Raw genomic sequence first — 20,187 nt, 5'->3', positions numbered from 1 at the left:
CGGGGCCCCTGCATCTTGACAAACATCAGAATTCTGAATTTCAATGTGAAACAGGGTATCCAGAGGAAACACAATGGGGAAAATTGCCGTGGCCAGTCCCGACAATGTGTGGATTGAAGAAACACACGCATGCACAGAGACCTGATTTGAATGGTATTTCTGAGTGGAAGCTAAGTGGGAGCTGAAAATGGCCTTTTAAAATGCAGAACATAAGGATGCAATTCACAGAGATGGTCTAAACTATAAACATGCAGCTGTGGGGTTTGTGAGGCTCAAGGCTTACATAACGACAGCATACAAATTGACAAGTACTTAAAGTTCCATTGTTGCTGAAAGGGCCTCACCCAATGTCCTTAAATGGTCCCTTAAAAAAAAAACCCACAGGATTCATATCTCTCAAAGCATATATTGAAATACCAACAAGAATTGCATATTAAAGATAATAAATAATGATTTTTCCAAATTATTTTATTATCATTTGCTTGCTAATAATAGAGTTGTTCAAAGAAAAGAAAAATTCAAAGATTGAAGCTTGTTCTCTCCCAAACTTCTGCAAAGAAGCCCTGTGCAAGGATTGTTTGCTTGTGTTTCGAACCCTTCTCTTTGCAAAGCTCTCTTGAGAGGTGTTATGGCATCGATGGGATTGAGTGCCCGTAGCTGCCTCCTGCTTTTCTTCTCCTGGAATCTCTGTTTCTACCAGCTCTTTTGTGACTGTCTTGGTAGATTCCCAGAAGCTCAGCCAAGAAGAGTCCCCTTCCCAGATTCTTAGAACTGGGAAGTTTCAGTCTCCTTCCACTGGTGGAAGCTCCAGCATGTAGAACTTGGGAGCTGTCAGCCTCCAGATTTCCCACAATGTGAAGAGAGGACAAATGAGACATTCAGTTAAGTCCCTGGCTCCAGGGTTCTTCCAGGTCTTGCTCCCTCCCTGACCTTCTTGCAGTTGGGTTACTCAACTCTTTCTTGAATTTCATAGATTGACAAATTCCCCTTAGTTTGGGTTGGGCTTTTATCACTTGCAGACCAACCATCCTAGGTCTGCTCTTGGCCACACGTGGCTTTGGAATCACTGTCTGATTTTCATGGCTCAGAAAGGAGAATGTGCACATGTGTGCTGGGGTGTGGTGATAGCAGGGTGGCTGGAGTTGGGAGGAGAGTCCCATGAATGCCACCAAACATTTTTTTTTCTCCAGGCTCCCTCTACATCCCATTCAAAGCTCCAATTTTAACCTTGACTGCATAGTACCGTGTAGGTCCATTAGCCATCTCACGTCACTGGAGACTGTTCCTCAGAAGGTAGGATTGGCCTTCTCAAGAAGTAAATCCCCAGCATTTAGCACAGCTCCTGTCCTTGAGTAAAATCTTCATATGTTTTTGTTGGATAGAGCTGAATTGGTTGAAAGTATTTAAAGGACTTGATGGATGAAGGGGGATTTAACAGTTTATATAGCTCAGCTGGACCCAGCTGTGATGCTTCCTGGTCCATCTCTTAAAATCAAACTCCAGTTGGGCTCTTTCATTCAACATGGAAGTCTTATTTTTTGCTTCAGTCGTGCCCTCTAACCCTCTATCACCAAACTGTGTGGCTACAAACAAGTTGCTTCCCTTCTCTTCGCCGTCATTTTGTTGTGAGAACTACCTGTAAGGGTTATTGTCAGTATTAAATGATATGGTCCATATTAAGTGCTTAATCCCAATGACAGCAACTAGACATGTCTGCATTTAATATAGTATAGTACACACATAATTTACCAACTGTATTTCTTACAGCTATTTTTTCCTTATTAAATAGCACCACCATCAAATCAATTGCTGAACTCTAAACGTGGGCTTCACCCTTCATTTCTTCAAATCTCCGGTCTACCACCAATGTCAAATGATAGTGACTAAATACCTTGCTATACTAAACTCTGAAGCAGTAGCCTCTGTCCTCTTGTGTGTTGTCCACGTTTATTTCCAAAACAAATAAAAGTGTGGCTCTTCCAGGTGAAGCCTTGTGGGTATAGGAGCAGAAGTTTGGCGTTTCTCACTTTGAGATGTGGCTTTCCTTCTGAAGAACCAGGGAACTCTTGGAGTTGTTTGAAGTCCACTGATAAAATGGAAGGAACCAAAACTCTGAATTAGCATCTATGTGACTGAGTCCCAGCTCTGTCATTCAGTAGTTATGAAAACTTGGGCAGACCAAATACTGAGTTTCAGTTTCATTATCTATAAAATGACAACAAAAGCACCTTTCACATCAAGTTATGTGTTATATAAATTTCCTTCCTCAGCCTCAATATCCCAACTATTTTGTTCATTTACTGCTATAAAGTGGCATCGTGTGAATTATGGCTTAATCCAGACATTTGTTTTCTTTTTTAAATGTGAAATCCAAGGTATGGAATAAAACCAGACAAATCCTCATGCTTACAAATTTGCTGTATTCAACCCAAATTTTGCTGTATGTTTGCCAGCAAAATTTCCATGATCTCTTGAGCAAAAAAACACTCAAAACAAACTTTTACATAGGCTTATCTATCTATCTCTCTAAATTATCTCTGCTTCTCATTGTCCTTGCTGTAGTTTGTAACTTTGTAAATTGCAGATAACCAATCACAAGGCAAATGACACTTGTCCACACAAATGCACGTTTTGTCTAGTATAGAGACAATTAATATCCCTCCTCACTGTGGAAAAGTACTGCTTTGTATCCAATTGTAAATATGTTTATAAATTCCTGGTCTGTAATATTGTAGTTTTTAAAATTTTCCTTTGTACTATTTGTAACAGGTTAGTGAATGGAGTAAGTAAAACCTGTGAACATGATCATTTTATATTTGTATGAGTAATAATTTTATGCTGTGTGCGTGCGTGTGTGTATGCACACATATACTTGCTTTTTAATATCTTTTATTACACACAGATATTCACCTCTTATAATAGCTATTTCTAAACTTCACTCTTCTACTTAAGGCTCCATCCTACCACCTGCTTCTCACACCCAGACAATAATTTATATTTTGTAGAGAAAAACATAAAATAGAAATAGGAGTGTATAAAACTTTCTCCTCAAGTCATCATATAAGTATTGAATTCATCAGTGACTTCCTCGCTCCCTTCCTTCTCAGTGGAGAACACACCTCTCCTGTCTGAGGTTAATCCCATCAGCTCCATGCACGTCAATTAAGATGCTTATATTTTTACTAATTGTCGCCGTCTCATAAACTTTAAGCACATAACAATAATTAAGTCAATTTCATCTTTAAAAATATAACCCTATATCTATTTCTCTTTTTTTCCTCTCATTTTATTGCAATGTTTCCTTACAGGTAACAACACTGATTTTCATCTTCTCTCATCAGCCTACTAAGGTAGGGTTTTTGTCCCAAGAACTTAATAAGTTCGTTCTGTTCAACATCAGAAACTAAACGGTAGTTGTCAAATCAAATAATGTTTCAGTATGTAATGCCCTTTATTTCTCTATATCATGCCATAGACCTCTTCTTTCTTCTTAAATTTTCCATGCCTCTTGACTTCTGTGAAACTCTCTTGATTTTCTCCTAATCTCAATATGCACAAACTCATCTTCCTTCATACATGGTGGCACGTTCCTAGCACTTCATTCTTGACCTACTTCTGTCTTTACTGTGCACACCCTTCCTGGGTAATTCTAGGAAAAGATGGTATGCCTTTATGTGCAGATGGTACGCAGTCCTTAAAATAATGGTATGCCTTTCTTTAAATACCATATTTACGGTGAAAGCTTTCATATATGCATCCCAAACCATCTGTCCAACTAAAATCTGACCATCAATAAGCACATTTACATTTCAGGTCAAAAATAAAATTAAATTGATACTACTTGCTACAACTGTGTCTATTCTATGATCCCTATCTTGGTATGTGTATATACTATCTATACTGCTGGTCAAAATGAGAAACTTTGCTTAGCTAAAAACCAATCAAGAACCACTGACTCAATTTTAAAAATATAGAAAATATTCCAGCTTACTAGTTTAATATCACCAACATTCCATTGCTTAACTCGACCCTTCTTTTCTTAATTTGAACTTCTTAATTCCCCCCTTTCCATCTGGTCTCTCCCACCCTACTTCCAAAAACGCTACAAAAGCCACACATATGCCACAGTAGAGTTATCAGTGCAAAATATGTTTTACTAGGTTGCCTTTTTGCTTAAACCCTTAAATGATTCTTTGTCTCCCCTAAGCTCGGCATTTCAATATTTGCATATTTGACATATGCTTGCATATTTATCTCATATCTCCATCCCAGAAACTGGTGTAACAATATTACCAAAAGCTTAACCTCCTGCTCTTCCCTCCTTTGGTTTTCCTGCTTAGAAAATATCAACTCTGAAGAAGTAACGACCCATCTGTTTCTGTTTATACATGTGGTGGACATGAATGAACAGACCAAGGAGCAGAGCAGTGGCTACTGCTGCGAAGGCCAGGAAAAGACACAGTTATATCTTTATCTATGCATTACATCATATACCAGTGCTTAGGAAGTGAAGGTTGGATGGAAGTAATGCTTTGTGTTTGTCATCCTCCATTTTTATAGTTATGATGAATGACCATTAAATCTAGGCATCAAAGAAAGAGACTCATCTTTAGGGACAATGCTTAAATAAGCTTGGTGTCTGTGCCACTGGAGAAAAACTACCTCTTTGCTGAAGATATTTTTCTTCCAAAAACCCTTATTACAAAAGTGAAAGTGACAATGAAATCAATTTATATAGAGAGTATTACTTGTAATAATCTTTCAAGATTGTTGCATGCTTCAAGATCAAAAGACATTTGAAGGATGCAAAATGAAATATGAAAGCCAAATGGAATAATGGCCAGGGCATAGGAAACTAAAGATTAAGAAGACTCAGAAAATGAGCCTAATGACTTGCTCTTTAATGCAATTGGCATATGGGAATGGAGGTTTCTAAAAGAATTCAGCAAGTTATTACTGAAAATTATTAGTTTAAAAAATTATTGCAATAAGTTCTCCATATTGAACTCTAGTTCTTTTTAAAACTGTTTTTCCCTTAAAGCCAACCCCTTAACCCCAACCCTATCCTGTTACTTGTGTATTGATAACTGTTTCTATCAATCCATTATCATAAGATAGAATAAATAATATTGTATTAAAACTGAGTCAGCATTAATTGATATAAAAGTCTGCTCAACTCTTAAAAAGAAATAATATATCAAGAGAGATGTGTATATGTGTGTTTCCAGTTAGATTCCTTATCAAGATGTGTATATGTGTGTTTCCATTTAGATTCCTAATCAAAGTCCAATAAATCTAAGGGATGTCTTAAGAACAGCATATGCTGAATGTACTTTGTTGTTGCTGTGACTTTTGTTGGAAACACCTTGAGGACTTCAACCTATTATCCTAGGCACTTTTACTCTCAGAACATTAGTTTCTTATGTGTAAAATAAGTGATTATAAAATGGTGAGCATTTAAAATTCCATCCAGCTGTAATAACCTATGATTATGTTTAAAAAACTTACCAGTCACTACCTATCTTTTATTTGCATTTCTACTTAACTGTTGTGTGCCCCAGCTCATTTTTCACTGGAACAATCAAGTTTGATACTTAAAAAATTTAAAAACAAATTATTGCAACATTTACCATAATTTGGATCAGGCTTTCTCTGTTCATAGAAGACATGTGTTTCTCCCTTAGGTGGGCTGTGGTTCCTTAGGACAAGCAATACCTTTTAAATTCTGCTTTGAGGCTTTTGAGATCAGCTTTTTGATCTCACATTAAGTCCCAGGAAACTAATCTCTCATATCCAAATTCCCAGTGGGAAAAGATGTATGAGCAATTAAACAGTTCCACTCAGGATTTGATTAAACACAGAATGAAATGGTGTAATGTGATTTTCTATGTCTAGAGAATGCCTCAAAGAAATATATTTTGGCATTTAAAATGGTAGTTTATTGAGCATAAAGTTGAGTATAATATTTGTTATATAATTTAAGAAGCTGCAATCAATTTATCTAACAACTATGGGAATATTAAATGCAAAGTGATAGTGTAATAAACTGGAATGAAACAAAAACATATCTACCTAGTGAATGAAGAGTGAAAGATCTTGAAAGACAACATGTCAAAGGAAAACTAGTTACAAATGAATTTAAGAATTCTGGTATGCAATGATATATTTGCATCTGTACTCAAATCAAATTCTGTCCACCCAAGACCAGAATATATCAGAAAATCTTCATTCAGCAAATTATTTCCTCACCAAATATCTTCTTCCAGGGATTGTTCTAAGATAAAACAGAGAAGAGGAGAATAACTTGAACTGGGCGTTATGAACTTTGTCAAGTGCAAAACAGTGAATGAGAGACAATAGGGAACACAATATATGCTATTACATGGAAACTGGAAAGTTCAAAGCATGTTTGGATACTTGAAAATGAGGTTTAGGGAGAATGTGTTTTGATGAAGAAAGATAAGTAAGGTTGAAAAAATATATATACATACACACACACACACTCACACACACACACACACACACACACACACACACACACACATATATATATATAATTCAAGGTATTGATAAGTAAGTGTATTAGTTATCTTTTGGTTGGATGTGGCAGAATACCTTTTTAAAGTACAAATGAAGGTGGAAATTTATTGATGATGCAACTTAAAAATCCAGACATATGTCAATGTAGAGAGGATCCGAGTATTCAAAAAATTTTCCACCAACTATCTGTCTTTTTCCAGCTCTACTATGACTTCCTCTTGGATGACTTAAATCTGCCAGAATCTCTCTTCTTGGTGAAGAAAGCTATGAGCAGTTTTAAGCTTCTATCTGCCCAGAGGATGAGCCTCAGCAGGATGAAGCTTTTCTTTTCCAATAATTCCAGAAAAATCCCACAGTTGACTCACTAGCTCACTAGTGCCTACGCAGAAACTAGTCATGAGGTCTCTTGATGATTGGCCATGAATGCTTCTTGAAACTATGTTGGGTACAAAGACAGATATAACCAAGAATAAGATAGGTTGGGTCCCTACAGGAAATCTTAGATGATATTAATAAGAGAATGAGTAATTCATGTCGACCTCCATACTCTGTAAGTAAAGGGTTGTAAGTAAGGAAGGAAATGAAAGAGAGACTTCTTTTGTGGTTGCTTTTCAAACACGGTTGAGGAGAATTTAGTATCTCTTGATTATTTCCATTGGTAAGTGAGGGAGATACCTATAAAGTACTATTGGTAAGAAAGAGAAACCTCATATTTAATTTTTATGTGTGTGAAGTTGAATATAAAGCAGAGTATTTTTGGCTAACAAAGTGCAAAAATCAGTCTTTAGATATGAAAATGATGCCTCTGTGTTACTATGATATGGAGATCGCTATTATCTACACAAAAGTGAGAGTAACTGTGTGTCCCTGAAACTCTGACATCCAAGGTCCTTTAAAGCGGCATAGCAGATTTTGGATAGAGATCAAACTATTAACTGGCTGAAATGAGATGAGCTGGGGACCAAAAAGTACTTCTTAAACACAGGAAATTTCAATATTGAAGGTTTTTAGAGCTATAGTATTTTGATGCACTCTAGTCCAGAGGTTCCAACTAGGGGGATTTTGCTCTCCAGAGGAAATTTGGCAATGCCAGGAGACATTTTTGCATGTCAAAAAAGTGAGGGTGGGAAATACTGGCATCTGATAGGTCGAAACCAGGGATGCTGCTAAAAATCCTATAATGCATAGGACAGAGCCCACAGCACAAAATTGACTGGTCCAAAATGTCAGTAATGCCAAGGTTGAAAAACCCCTTTGTTTTCAGAAGAGCAAAGGAAAAAGATTTTTCTTTTACATGCACCTTGCAGTCCAAAGTCTCACAGGTGACAAGCAAAATTTGAAACCATTTAAAACTTCTGAAAATCAGTGCAGAGCCATTATTTGCACCATAAAGACAACACAACTTCATTCTTTTAGCCAGTAATTATTCATGCATAACACTGTGACTATAGTTAACAATACTGTATTGTATACTGAAATTTGCTGGGAGGGCAGGTTAGATAGTAATTGGCTTTATAACAAGGAAGGAAGGAAGGAAGGAAGGAGGGAGGGAGGGAGGGAGGGAGGGAGGGAGGGAGGGAGGGAGGGAGGGGAGGGGAGGGGGGGAGGGGAGGGGAGGGGAGGGGAGGGGAGGGAAGGGAAGGGAAGGGAAGGGAAGGGAAGGGAAGGGAAGGGAAGGGAAGGGAAGGGAAGGGAAAGGAAAGGAAACGGGAAAAAAAAGATGGAGGGAGTGAGCTACCTAAATAGTAACTACATGAGGTGATGGGTGTGTTAATTCTCCTAATAGTGATGATTATTTTACATTGTATACATACATCCAATCATCCAGTTGGATACCTTAGATGCATACAATTTTTAATTGTCAATTATATATTGATAAAATTGAAAAAAAAAGAAAGAATGAGTACCTGTCTATGCCAGAGATACTAGAATCTTTTTATTTTTTAATGGTTAGAAAGTGACACTTGACCTTAAGGATGTCTTTTTAGGAATCATTAATGAGAGTGTGTTTTATGGGCCAGGTTCTTACAGCTTTTTATTATGTTTAAGGCCAACAATAACGCTCTAAGGCTGGCAGCTCCTCTCATTTATATTTTAGAAAACTGAAGTTAAATGAGTTTAAGTGTCTTACTCAAGGTTAGTCATTATAGTCAGAACCTGGACACAGGTGTTTAATCTCACACCAAGTGCTTTTCCCAATTGAATTGAGTCTTCACTGCATTTAAGTAAATGACTCTTAATAATAAAAGCAATAACAAATAACCAATGAAATCTTAAGAGAGTGAGAAAACACTTGAAGTGTTATTGTAAAAACATAAAAAAAGTAAAATTATGATTTGGCCTCTAGAAGATGGGTGTTTTAAACATAAAAATGGAACCTCAAAAATATCAGGCTATTTTATCTGGACCCTGTAAATGCTGCCTTATTTGGGAAAAGGTTGTTTGAAGATGTGATTAAGTTAAGGATCTTGGAACAGGGAGACTATCCTGGATTACATGAATAGCTTTAAACACCACAACAAATGTCCTTGTAAGAGAGAGGAAGAAGGTTATTTCTCACACACACACACACACACACACACACACACACACACACACACACACACACACACACACGAAGTGATGGAGATGGAGCAGAGAGAAGTTTAAAGATCCTAGCCTTGAAGACTGAAGTAATATGTCCACAGGTCAAGGAATGCCTGCAGACACCAAAATCTGGAAGAGGCTAGAAGTAAATTCTCCTCTAGAACCCCTGAAGGTATCCACACCTTGATTTCAGTGCAGTGATGCTGGTTTAAGATTTCTGGTCTCCAGAACTGTGAGAGAGGAAAGTTTTACAGACCGACTCTGTGGTAATATTTTCAGAAGCCATAGGAAACTAATACAATGTGTTTAAAGTACAATATATTTTTTAAAAATGTAGTGAATTCTGAAAATATTTTCCAGTACAGAAAAAAAAAAAAATGAAAACATTAACAAAGACAAGAAAACTTTAAAAGGGTAGGGTATCAGACACATAATAAAGAATTAAGGTCAAATAGAAAGCAAAAGTAAAAGTAAAAACAACAAGGATAATAACATCAGTTAATTTATTTATTAGTTATATACCAAATACAGCGCTAAGAATTTAAAATGCATTATTTAATTTTCATGACTTTTTTTGAAAAAATGGAGCGATATTATCTGTATTTTACATGTGAGAAAGTTTTTAAAAATTTCAAAATAATAACCTTTTTATAGGAAAAGTAATAAAAAAGAAAATACCTGAAAATGACTTAAAAATGATACCCAGAAATACACATGAGTATATAGGAAACTCATTCTAAATTTTCAAGGAAAAGCATAGACTGTGAGATAAGTATACATTTACCCATGTATGAAAAATAAATTCAATTTAATAAAAAATGGTTACATGCATTAAAGATGATGAAAAGAGATGTCTCTATGGAAATATATTGGTCTTATCTCAAACCAAGAAATGGAGTCTAATTCCACCATTCCACAATGCAACAGAATGATGGAAGCATGGAGAAGAGCAGCAAAGATGGAATTTGCATTTAAACTATTGAATAATGGGTATAACATATAATTTCATATATAGTCACTTGGGCAGCAAAAAAAATATACATAATTCCCTGGCTCCAAGAATATTTCTGTATTTGATATTTCATACACATTCTTCCAAAAGCAACCCCCTTTAAAGGCCCCTTTTGCAACCCCGAGTCCACCTAAAAAAATAGATCCTCAGAAAGTAATTTGGTTCTCATTACTTTTCTAAAAGCTTCTTTCACATCCTGGTTCCTCAGGCTATAGATCAGGGGGTTCAGCATGGGAATCACTACAGTGTAGAGCACTGTGGCCACTTTGTCAGCATCCCCAACATTGCCTGAACTGGGTCGGCAATAAATGAAAAGGATTGTCCCATGGAAGACAAGGATGGCCGTGAGGTGGGAGGCACAGGTGGAAAAAGCTTTGCTCCTTCCCTCTGCCGAGCGCATCCTCAGGATGGTGACAAGAATAAACAAGTAGGAGCTGAGGATGATCACAGTGTTCATGGTCTCATTGAGTGTGGCCACAGTGAAAAGCAGCACCTCATTCATAGCGACATCAGAGCAAGCGAGACTTAAGAGAGGGGGTAGATCACAGAAGAAATGGTTAATCACATTTGATCTATAGGATGGGATCTCAAGAGCCAAGCACAAGTGAATCAGAGAACACACCGATCCACAGAGGTAGCAGCCAGACACTAGCTCCACACAGAGCTTTTGGGACATGGTGACCATGTACAGCAGTGGGTTACAGATGGCCACAAAGCGGTCATAGGCCATCACAGCCAGCAGGAAGGACTCAGAGACCACACATGTGCAAAACAAGTAGAATTGCACCATGCACCCCAGGAAGGAGATGGCTTTGTCCTTGTTTATGATATTAGCCAGCATCTTTGGCACAATGGTTGAGGAGTAGCAAAAATCCACAAAGGACAAGTGGCTGAGAAAAAAGTACATGGGGGTGTGGAGTCGAGAGCTGACTCGAATCAGTGCAACCATGCCCAGGTTGGCCAAAACCGTGACTCCGTAGATGAGAAGGAACAGCAGGAAGAGGAAGACTCTCAGCTCAGGGTCATCAGATAATCCAAGGAGAATGAACTCTGTCACAGCGCTGCAGTTCTCCTCACCCATGTCTCCACTTTATTTGGTGTTGGAGGAAAAAATCAAATAAGTTATTCTCCTTTACATGACCTAAAATTTAGTTGTGGATCTCTTCTGTAAAAAGACATTAGAAGAAACAAGATCATTATTTATCAGCCATGATTAGGTCTTCTATTTCAAAATTTATGAAAAGTTCAGATATTGTATAATTAGAGATGCATAAAGCTCACAGTTTAATTCAAGGATCATACATAATCGTTAACATTTATAAGAACTTATATATATTTTTTAATTTGTCTTTCACAATTGAGAACTTGGTACTGAATCACTGGAAAGAGGTCAAAGCATTATTTCATTAGCCATATTGCTTTATCAAATCTAAACTTTTTTTTCCCCTGGAAGACTTTTTAACCGATACTCCATTTATTTGGATCATCAGAAATAATTCTTGGGCCGAGCCTGTGGCGCACTCGGGAGGGTGCTGCGCTGGGAGCGCGGCGACGCTCCCAGCGGCCGCGGGTTTGGATCCTATATAGGAATGGCCGGTACACTCACTGGCTGAGTGCTGGTCACGAAAAAGAAAAAAAAAAAAAAAAAAAAAAAAGAAATAATTCTTAAACTATATAGTACTCTTCTGTGAGTTTAACACTTAAGTGGTGAAAGACATGCTTATTGTAGTTTATTGACCAACAAGTGTATATATTTAATATACACATTTTACATGGAGAAAGTAGTTTTATAGTCGAAGTTAGCCTTGTTCTATGAAAATAACTTAGTTATCTTGTTAATGATGATCGTCAATATCGGCCAAGATTCAAGAAATTGTTACTTTTGCGAACACCTTCCTGTATCTTTGATTCTTTGGCCTTAGAAAACTCTATTTGGTAAGTGAATTTAATGCTTTGAAGGTATTTGAAGAAGTGAATAATAATGTACATTGAAATTATTTTTAAAATTTCCCACTGCGGCTTTGCAGGATCATTGATAATATTAGAACTTAGAAATAGCATCTAATAAGAGGGGAATGGTCCAAATTATGGTACATATGTAATAGAAAAATACTCAGAGATTAAAACAATTCTTTTAAGGAATTTTTAAGGACATGAAAAATTTCTATGATAAAATGCAAAGTTAAATACCAGTAAGCGAGATTGTACAGATGGAACATTACGCATATTTATATAAGTTACATTGTATGTTTAATTCTCACATCTGAAAACATAAAATGTTTTTATTCATGTTATGCTTCAGAAAAGAAATCTATAAACTTGCTTGAATTCTCAGGTAACATAAATATTATGGGGTGAGTTGGGGGAGGAGTGTGGAATTTTTTTTTAATGAGAGACACGTACTTTCAAGGCCTTTGACACATCACAAGTGCAAAGAGATCGTAAGAAGCCTCTCTTTTATTCTCTCCCTGATCCTTGGCAGATATATACATGACTGCAGAGGCATGAAATGGATATTTCTGGAAGAAAGAGAATATGGGTTAGAGACCAACACAGCCAGATAATTTTCCATTTTTTCAACTAATTTGAAATATGTACAGGATATGAACATTACTAATTCCTGTTTTGAAAAGAAATGATCATTCTGATGACAAGGTTTCTCTCTTCAACTGGCCAGGAAAAGTGAGTTATTTGTCCTCCCTGGAATTCAAAGTAGTGTATAATTTTGAAAATCCTTTCATGTTTTCAACTCTAAAGATGAAAAATCAGGCTGTTAATTGCTCAGAGCAGAGCTTCTTTACCAGGAGGGGCCTTGATCTCAACGGGATATTGTTAACGTCTGGAGGCATGTTTTGGTTGTCACAACTGGGAGGGGGTGCCGCTCACATGCAGTGGGGATGCTGCTAAACACCGTCCAGTGCACATGACAGTCCCAAGCTGACCCCACCTCCACCTGCAACAAACATAAGAAAACACTGTCTGGACCAAGTAGTGCCGTAGTAGAGAAACCTGCCATCAGGAGACATTTCGGAGTGCGCGCACAAAGCCACAGGAATTTCTCTCCTTTCTCCTTCACAGGTGGCTCACATGTCCATGTCCCTCCATGAACAGTCCCATGGGCCTTTAACTGCCACCCTCAGTATCAGGGTGACTGTCAGGAGAATCTCCATGAGATCTTTGCTAGGTTACATGGGGGGGGTTAGTGTGAGAGATGAAGAAGAGAAAAGGAGAGAACAAGCCTTCATCCCGATTTGTTCACACTGTTCTTCCTCTCACAATAACAGCAGCTACAGGATATTTTCATAAATGAGTGCTCAAAGCATGGCAGTTCTTAAACTATTCTCTAATTTATTGGAAAAAAAATTAAATCTCTATTACTACGGCTCTTTACAATTCCTTCTTCTGCATATGACTGTGATGAATTACATCCATGAGTATGAAAAATCAAGTTTTCAGCTCCCAGAGAATATTATTGATGTCCATCCAAAAACAAACAAAAAATACACCACAAAGTGCAGCCAAACCACCAACCTGTGGGATAGTCGTTGCTTCCCCTGTTTCTGAAGATGTTGTGTTGGAAAACTGTTACAGGTTTTATGTTTGCATTTGTGTATCCCTGGGGCCCATGTTCTGCAAGGTTCCCTGCACAATCATTGATCTCTGTGGGATATCAACAAGATATCAAGAAAACGACCCTGTCTTGGGACTCAAACAGTTATTGATCATTATGGGATATAAGCAGGAGGGGGTGGCCATCCAACATGGTACGTATTAGAAAAATCTTACACAGTTACATCTAGAGTTCATGATGCACCACAAATCTATTTTCATAGAAAAGAAGTGCATTAGACATCTATTCTAGAGAATATAACCAGTACATATTGTCTATGCAGCATGATGTGTATATAAGTACATGTATGTGTTTGTGTATATATTTGCACATGAGTATATATTGTATACTATACATACTCAAATATATAGCAGGTTGTTGTAAATACTTGTTTAATACCTACTCATTTTTGTTCTTAGTGAACGCCAAACTACTGTCACAAAATGCGTTCTTCTTGAAGGAGAGAGTCTCATGATAGAAAAGACAGGAGAGCATCTATGAAGAACATCACTGGTGATGATTTCCTGTTTCATTCAGGCCTCTCACTAGCAACAAAGCTTCTTTTCTTGTCTATTTACCTTAGACTTAAAAAGATGGGGGGGTATTTTTAAAAGTTGATTTAAATTTTAAAAATCTCCTTGGAATGAATATCGTGGTCATTATCCATAAATTTAATAATACAAATATGAAGCTGAAAGCTTGGAATGAAATGCATTTAAACCACATAAAATAACACCATATTAATAAAATATTACATTAGCAAGGTTTAATAAAATCAACACTATGTTAAATTTCTGAACTTTTGAATTGCATGGTTTTAAACAATTTGATTCTAAGTGGTTGAATAACAGATATTTTTAGTTAGTACATGATAAAACTTGTGAAAGTCTTTGTGGGAGTCTTCCCAGAATTAGAGAAAGTGAGTGACCATAAAAAAAAAAAATACTTAAAACCTATTGATTAGAAACAACCCTTATTGCTTGAAATGCTATTACACAGGCCAGCTAGGTAGTTCCGCTGATCTGCTCCTAGCATTGCTGACCTTGGCTTGCTCATGTTCGTGGCATCAGCTGACAGGTGAGAGTCTAAGAAGAGGGCTTGACACTCCAGTCTGGTAGCTTGCTAGATGGCATCTCATTTGATGGAATGTGAGCTATTTTTTCTTTTTATCAAATATGCTTGTTTGTGCTTGTTCGCATGGCAGCTTTTCAAGATACCAAGATAGTGTGAAATTTAAAATTTTTTTGAGATGAATATAATATTCTAATGTCAAAGAAAATTGGAGTACTAGGCATTCATAAAGGTAAATTTATGAGAACTCAGAGAAATGGAAACCAAGAGAAAAAATGTTTCTTAATCAAAATCTTGTATAGAAAGCACTGTTACATTTCTTCCCTTTCCAAATTATTATTTAATTGATTCCTTATCAAATAATATGTATAAACTCAATGAATATTAGTTCATTAGTGATCATAAATTCAAAATAATAGAAACACTTCAAATAACTTTATTAAACCTATATAAAATTGTTCTCCAGGTTATTTTTTTTCCCATACCAAAACACTTCAAAAATCATTTTTTCTACCATACTGATGATTTGTTTGGAATTTTATCCAGACATATTGAGTAGACAAAAGAACATCATTTTTAATTTACCATGTCAATAGGTTGTGATGGTAATGATTGCCTGGTTTTTATTTAATTTTCAGTACATTTATGTAGGCAATTAGCTTTCAACACTTAAGACAAACTCAAACTTTTCTTTTTCTTATGATGGGTGAGAATTCTTTTTAGAAGGATTCAAAGATTATGTCCACACTCGGAAAAAAATATCCATAAAGATTGATAATGTTACTGATGTCTTTGTAGGCAGTATAACAGTACAAAATAAACATTGGCCAGGCACTCTTAATCCCCAGTTTTGAATCTAAGATTTTGTAAGATCGAATCTATCATTCCTAAGCCTCTGGTGGAGTCTACCACAGTTTATCTCACTGTCACACTGGAGCTGCTTTAAAAACAAATTCAAAATATAGTCCACATGTTATTCAAATTTCCACTTATGCCAACTAATCTGCACTTTGTATATAATACAAATAAGACACACATACAACATCGTATTAGCTCAATAAAATAGTTGTTGAATCTTTGACTCGGTATTATGTTCTTATCTCCTTGATTTTATTCATGTTGTTTTCTCTTAAATAAAACTATTTTCCGAATAAAATGCATCCCCTAACACTCTGCCCATTCCCTTTTAACAGTGAAATGAGTCAGACAGAAAGAGAAATACCACATGTTCTCACTTATTTGTGAGAGCTAAAAATAAATAAATAAATAAACACACACATAAAACAAGGGGGGGGGGGAGACAGAATAACCACAAAAATTCCTTTAACTATTTGTCAAGTGAACAGACATGATGTGGGAGGGGGGGGAGAGGAATGGGTAAAGGGGCATGAAAATCAACTATGATGTATATTGGGAGGTAAAATAAATAAATAAATAAATATAACATAAAGTAAAAAATATAAATAAATAAAAGGCCAACTTCAAACAAAACCTATTTTATGAAGATATCCGTCTGAAATCCATTAAAGGATTTGAACTTTACCTTCTCTCCTACTCTCCACGGTACGTGTTATTTTCTGCCTTACTCAATGGCCACTTACTTTATTGCGCATTATCAACAGTCGATTTTGCATTCTTAAAGGCAAGGACTAGGTCTTATCTTAACTTCTGTTTGTATCTTCATGATAAATAGACACATATGTTTAGTAAGAGCCTAGTCTAACATAGGTGTCTTCTAAGAAAGGGGATGAAATTACTGTTTATTGAGTTCTATAGAATGTGTAGAACATGATAAGATATTAACTTTTAACCTTCACTTACGATTATTGGCTAACTCTTGATGTCCCAATTTCATAGACACAATATAAAAGATGAGACATTGCTAGTCTTTTCCAGCAAGCAAGAGACAAATTTATTCTCCCAAAACCAAGATCCATTTTTGTTTCTTTGAACGATATTAACTCTTAACTTGAAAGATATATTTAAAATCAACCTTTATTGACACACTTTATTTATATGTTGGGCACAAAGTCCACTGAAAGATGCTCAATAAGTAAAAACTTTAGTGTCCATTATCTTGCTGACTGTGTCTTTGACATCCTTATTTCTCAGACTGCAGATCAGGGGATTCAACATGGGAATCACCACTGTGTGAAACACAGAGGCCACTTTGACTGTGTGTCTGGAGTTTTTGGAGTTGGGCACACAGTAGAGGAAGAGGACGGTCCCGTGGAAGATGGTGATGGTGGTCAGGTGGGAGGCACAGGTGGAGAAGGCTTTGCGGCGCCCACTGGCCGAGCGTATCTTGAGGACGGTGACAACAATGGACACATAAGACATGAGGATGATGAGCAGTGTGCTTATCTCATTAAAGGTGGCAAAAATGAAAAGAAGCAGCTGATTGATAAAAGTGTCAGAGCAAGAGAGGGACAGCAATGAGGAGGACTCGCAGAAAAAGTGTTGTGTTGAAGCCATGAAAAGATAATTTCAAAACATAGCACGTGAGTGTCAAAGAACATGCCACTCCCCACGCATAGGATCCCACCACCAGCATGGCACAGAGTTCCTGGGACATGGCAACTGTGTAGAGCAGAGGGTTACAAATGGCCACAAAATGGTCATATGCCATCACAGCTAACAACAAAGATTCAGCCACCACAAAGGCACAAATGAAAAAGAATTGTACTGCACATCCTGAAAATGAGATGGTTCTGTCTTTTACCACTAGGTTCACCAGAGTCTTAGGGGCAAAAGTAGAGGAATAGCAGAAATCCACAAACGAGAGGTGGCTGAGGAAAAAGTACATGGGAGTGTGCAGTTTGGGGTTAGTTTTGATGATTATGATCACCCCAAGATTTCCTACAACAGAGACACTGTAGATGACCAGAAAAATCAAGAAGAGAGGGACTTGGAGTTGCGGGGAATCTGAGAAGCCCAAGAGCATAAATGTGGCTCCACTTTTATTTCCCTCTGACAACAACATGGTTTCTGTTTGTCCAAATCTAAGAGTTAGTCCTGAAAACAAAAATATTAAGGAAACTATGGAAATAGGAAGCTTGGTTGACCACCCTCACCAAGCCTGGAATATGAAGCCCAATGTCATTCATAATTTATATGTTTATTATCCAAGATATACTAAATGTCTAACATTTTAGAGCATTCTACCCACAGGTAAACTTCCTAAGGAAAAAAAATACAATCACTGAATTAAATGTTCTCATATACTTTTTAATATTTACAAATATGGTAATATGAGGTCAAAACATTTAAGGTCATTTTAAATCAAGTCTTCATATAGTAATTTTACCTTTCCTTAAATTTTATAATTTCATAAAATATTTCCCTATGATAATATGATGACTGATTACATCAGCCCTGTAATTATAAAAATCAGAAATTTCTAAATAAATTGATTTTTACAACGTGTGTTTTCACAGTGACATTAAATATCAACAGCTGTAAAACTGAACATATGTTCCTCTATCATTAATTTCAAATAATACTTCGTAGCATCTTTTTTGTCTGACGTACCCAGTGAATATGATATCAAAACATGTCATAATTTATTTTTTTCCATATGCTTCTCCATTGAGCGAGTTTCTTCCTCATTGTTAGAGGATTAATAAAATGCAGATAAAGACCAATCTACACATCTATGACTGGTATTAGGACTCTCAGATTCTTAGCCATGCATCTATTCCTCTACACCAAACCCTGATCCTGTTTCTTTATTAATAATCATACTTCCAATTTGTGAGCAAACAAGACACTCTAAATCTACGGGAAGTATTCCAATGACAGGATTTGTGCCACAGAGATATACTAGAAAGCAGCATCCATATGAAACTCACAAGAACAGAATTTAGGAAAACTTTCTCACCCTGGAATAACTAAATATAGTAAAGACTCCGACCGAGAAACTTTCTTTGCCTGGGTCTCTATCTTCCCTCTCCCTTCTACTTACCTACAATATTCATTCTGCCCCTGTTACTGGTAAAGGAGAAGGATTAAAAAGTTGAGGAAGTATGGCACTATGGAAACATCTCAGAGAAAACTGAAACAAAGAATCATTATATTTTGCTAATTGGTGTCTAACACCTCTCAGATTCTACCATACCAGGAATCTCTTGTTCTGTCATTTCTGACAAGATTATCTCTCATCACACAGCCCAAGAAATAGTTTCCAGATGGTTTGTCAGTAAAGATGTCAGATCATATGCAGTCACCCTACCTGCTTCTGTACTCGTGAGTATGATTTTTTTTCCTTAATTGAACAAATTTCATTTTTTTTAAATTTTAAGCTAATGTTAAATTTATTTTAATGGATCTTATGTCCCAAATGATGTCATTACATTGCAGGTAAAAGATTCTATATCTTTGAGTCTGGAAAATATGATTGCTAAAATTTACCCTGTAGTTTTATGTTTGTTTATTCCAACTTGGTTGTTATTTCTGGTCTCAGGGGTCAGTTGTTTCCTATTTTATAGTCTTAACTAAAGCTGGTCTCTTTTATTTATTTATTTTTAATAGAGAGTCTATTTAATCCTTGTTTATTTCATTTTACTTAAGTACTCGTGTATTCTACTTTGACTACTCCTCCAAAAATTAACAGACAGAAGAAAAGACACACTCCCAACCTTCTCAGAGCTTGTCCACTCCCCCACCTTGGGTACCTGTTTTCCCGGGACTGTTATTGAGAAGCTTAGCTAAGGCAGGCTGTCTAATACAGGGTTCTTAGAAAAAGTGCACTTTCTGTTCCTTACACACTCACTTATATTTCTCAAAATACAGCTCTAAAAGGTAAGATTCCTTCCTCCCAATTTGTTCTCTAGATGGAAATTAATATCAATCTGTCTTTAGAATCATAACACAAACTTGCTGATGGAAAATGGAGGGCCTCTCCTCATTGGGAGTTACGTGTGCGTTCTTAAATCTATAGTTACAACCTTGGAGATATGAACCGTAGAGACTATCTATTGCCCCATTCTCTTCAGGTCACAAATAAACACTTAACATTAATCACTTTTATCTGATGTAATTGTTAAGTACCTGAATCCGTGAAAAAAAATATATATATACCAGCATTAAGGTTATTTCACATAAAACAATTTATGCTTTAAAGTCACATTCGCCAGCCATCTGATCACTACCACACCCTCCTTCAGTTATAAAAATATATGTGAATGTAAGAATCATCATTGTGAAATATTGGTTCAGTGGCTATTATTTGCCAGGCATAACCCTCTTCCTCCATACCACACACTCTGACCATATTGAAGAAGTGTGAAGGTCTAGCTCTCAGGTCATCATCATGACTCATTGAGAGTTAAGGCAAATGTATCTAAAAAGTAAACATTCAAACGATGAA

At 36.5% G+C, this 20,187-nt stretch overlaps 1 protein-coding gene and 1 pseudogene across 1 annotated transcript; both read right to left on the bottom strand.

Annotated features, from left to right (window-relative positions):
• Positions 1 to 10,268: 10,268 nt before the first annotated feature.
• Positions 10,269 to 11,219, bottom strand: LOC134391827 (olfactory receptor 5L1-like). Its single transcript, XM_063115746.1, has one exon. The coding sequence runs from the start codon at positions 11,217 to 11,219 to the stop codon at positions 10,269 to 10,271; it is 951 nt and encodes a 316-aa protein (XP_062971816.1).
• A 5,646-nt stretch (positions 11,220 to 16,865) lies between these two features.
• On the bottom strand, positions 16,866 to 17,802 carry LOC134361179 (olfactory receptor 5D18-like; annotated as a pseudogene).
• Between the last annotated feature and the right edge of the window lie 2,385 nt (positions 17,803 to 20,187).

This window comes from Cynocephalus volans, chromosome 12, assembly GCF_027409185.1.
Source record: "Cynocephalus volans isolate mCynVol1 chromosome 12, mCynVol1.pri, whole genome shotgun sequence".
In the NCBI taxonomy this organism is placed as follows: domain Eukaryota; kingdom Metazoa; phylum Chordata; class Mammalia; order Dermoptera; family Cynocephalidae; genus Cynocephalus; species Cynocephalus volans.
This window is presented reverse-complemented; position numbering and strand designations above follow the sequence as displayed.

Excerpts from the sequence above, each read along its gene's own strand:
- LOC134391827 (XM_063115746.1), bottom strand. The coding sequence starts at position 11,219 with ATGGGTGAGGAGAACTGCAGCGCTGTGACAGAGTTCATTCTCCTTGGA.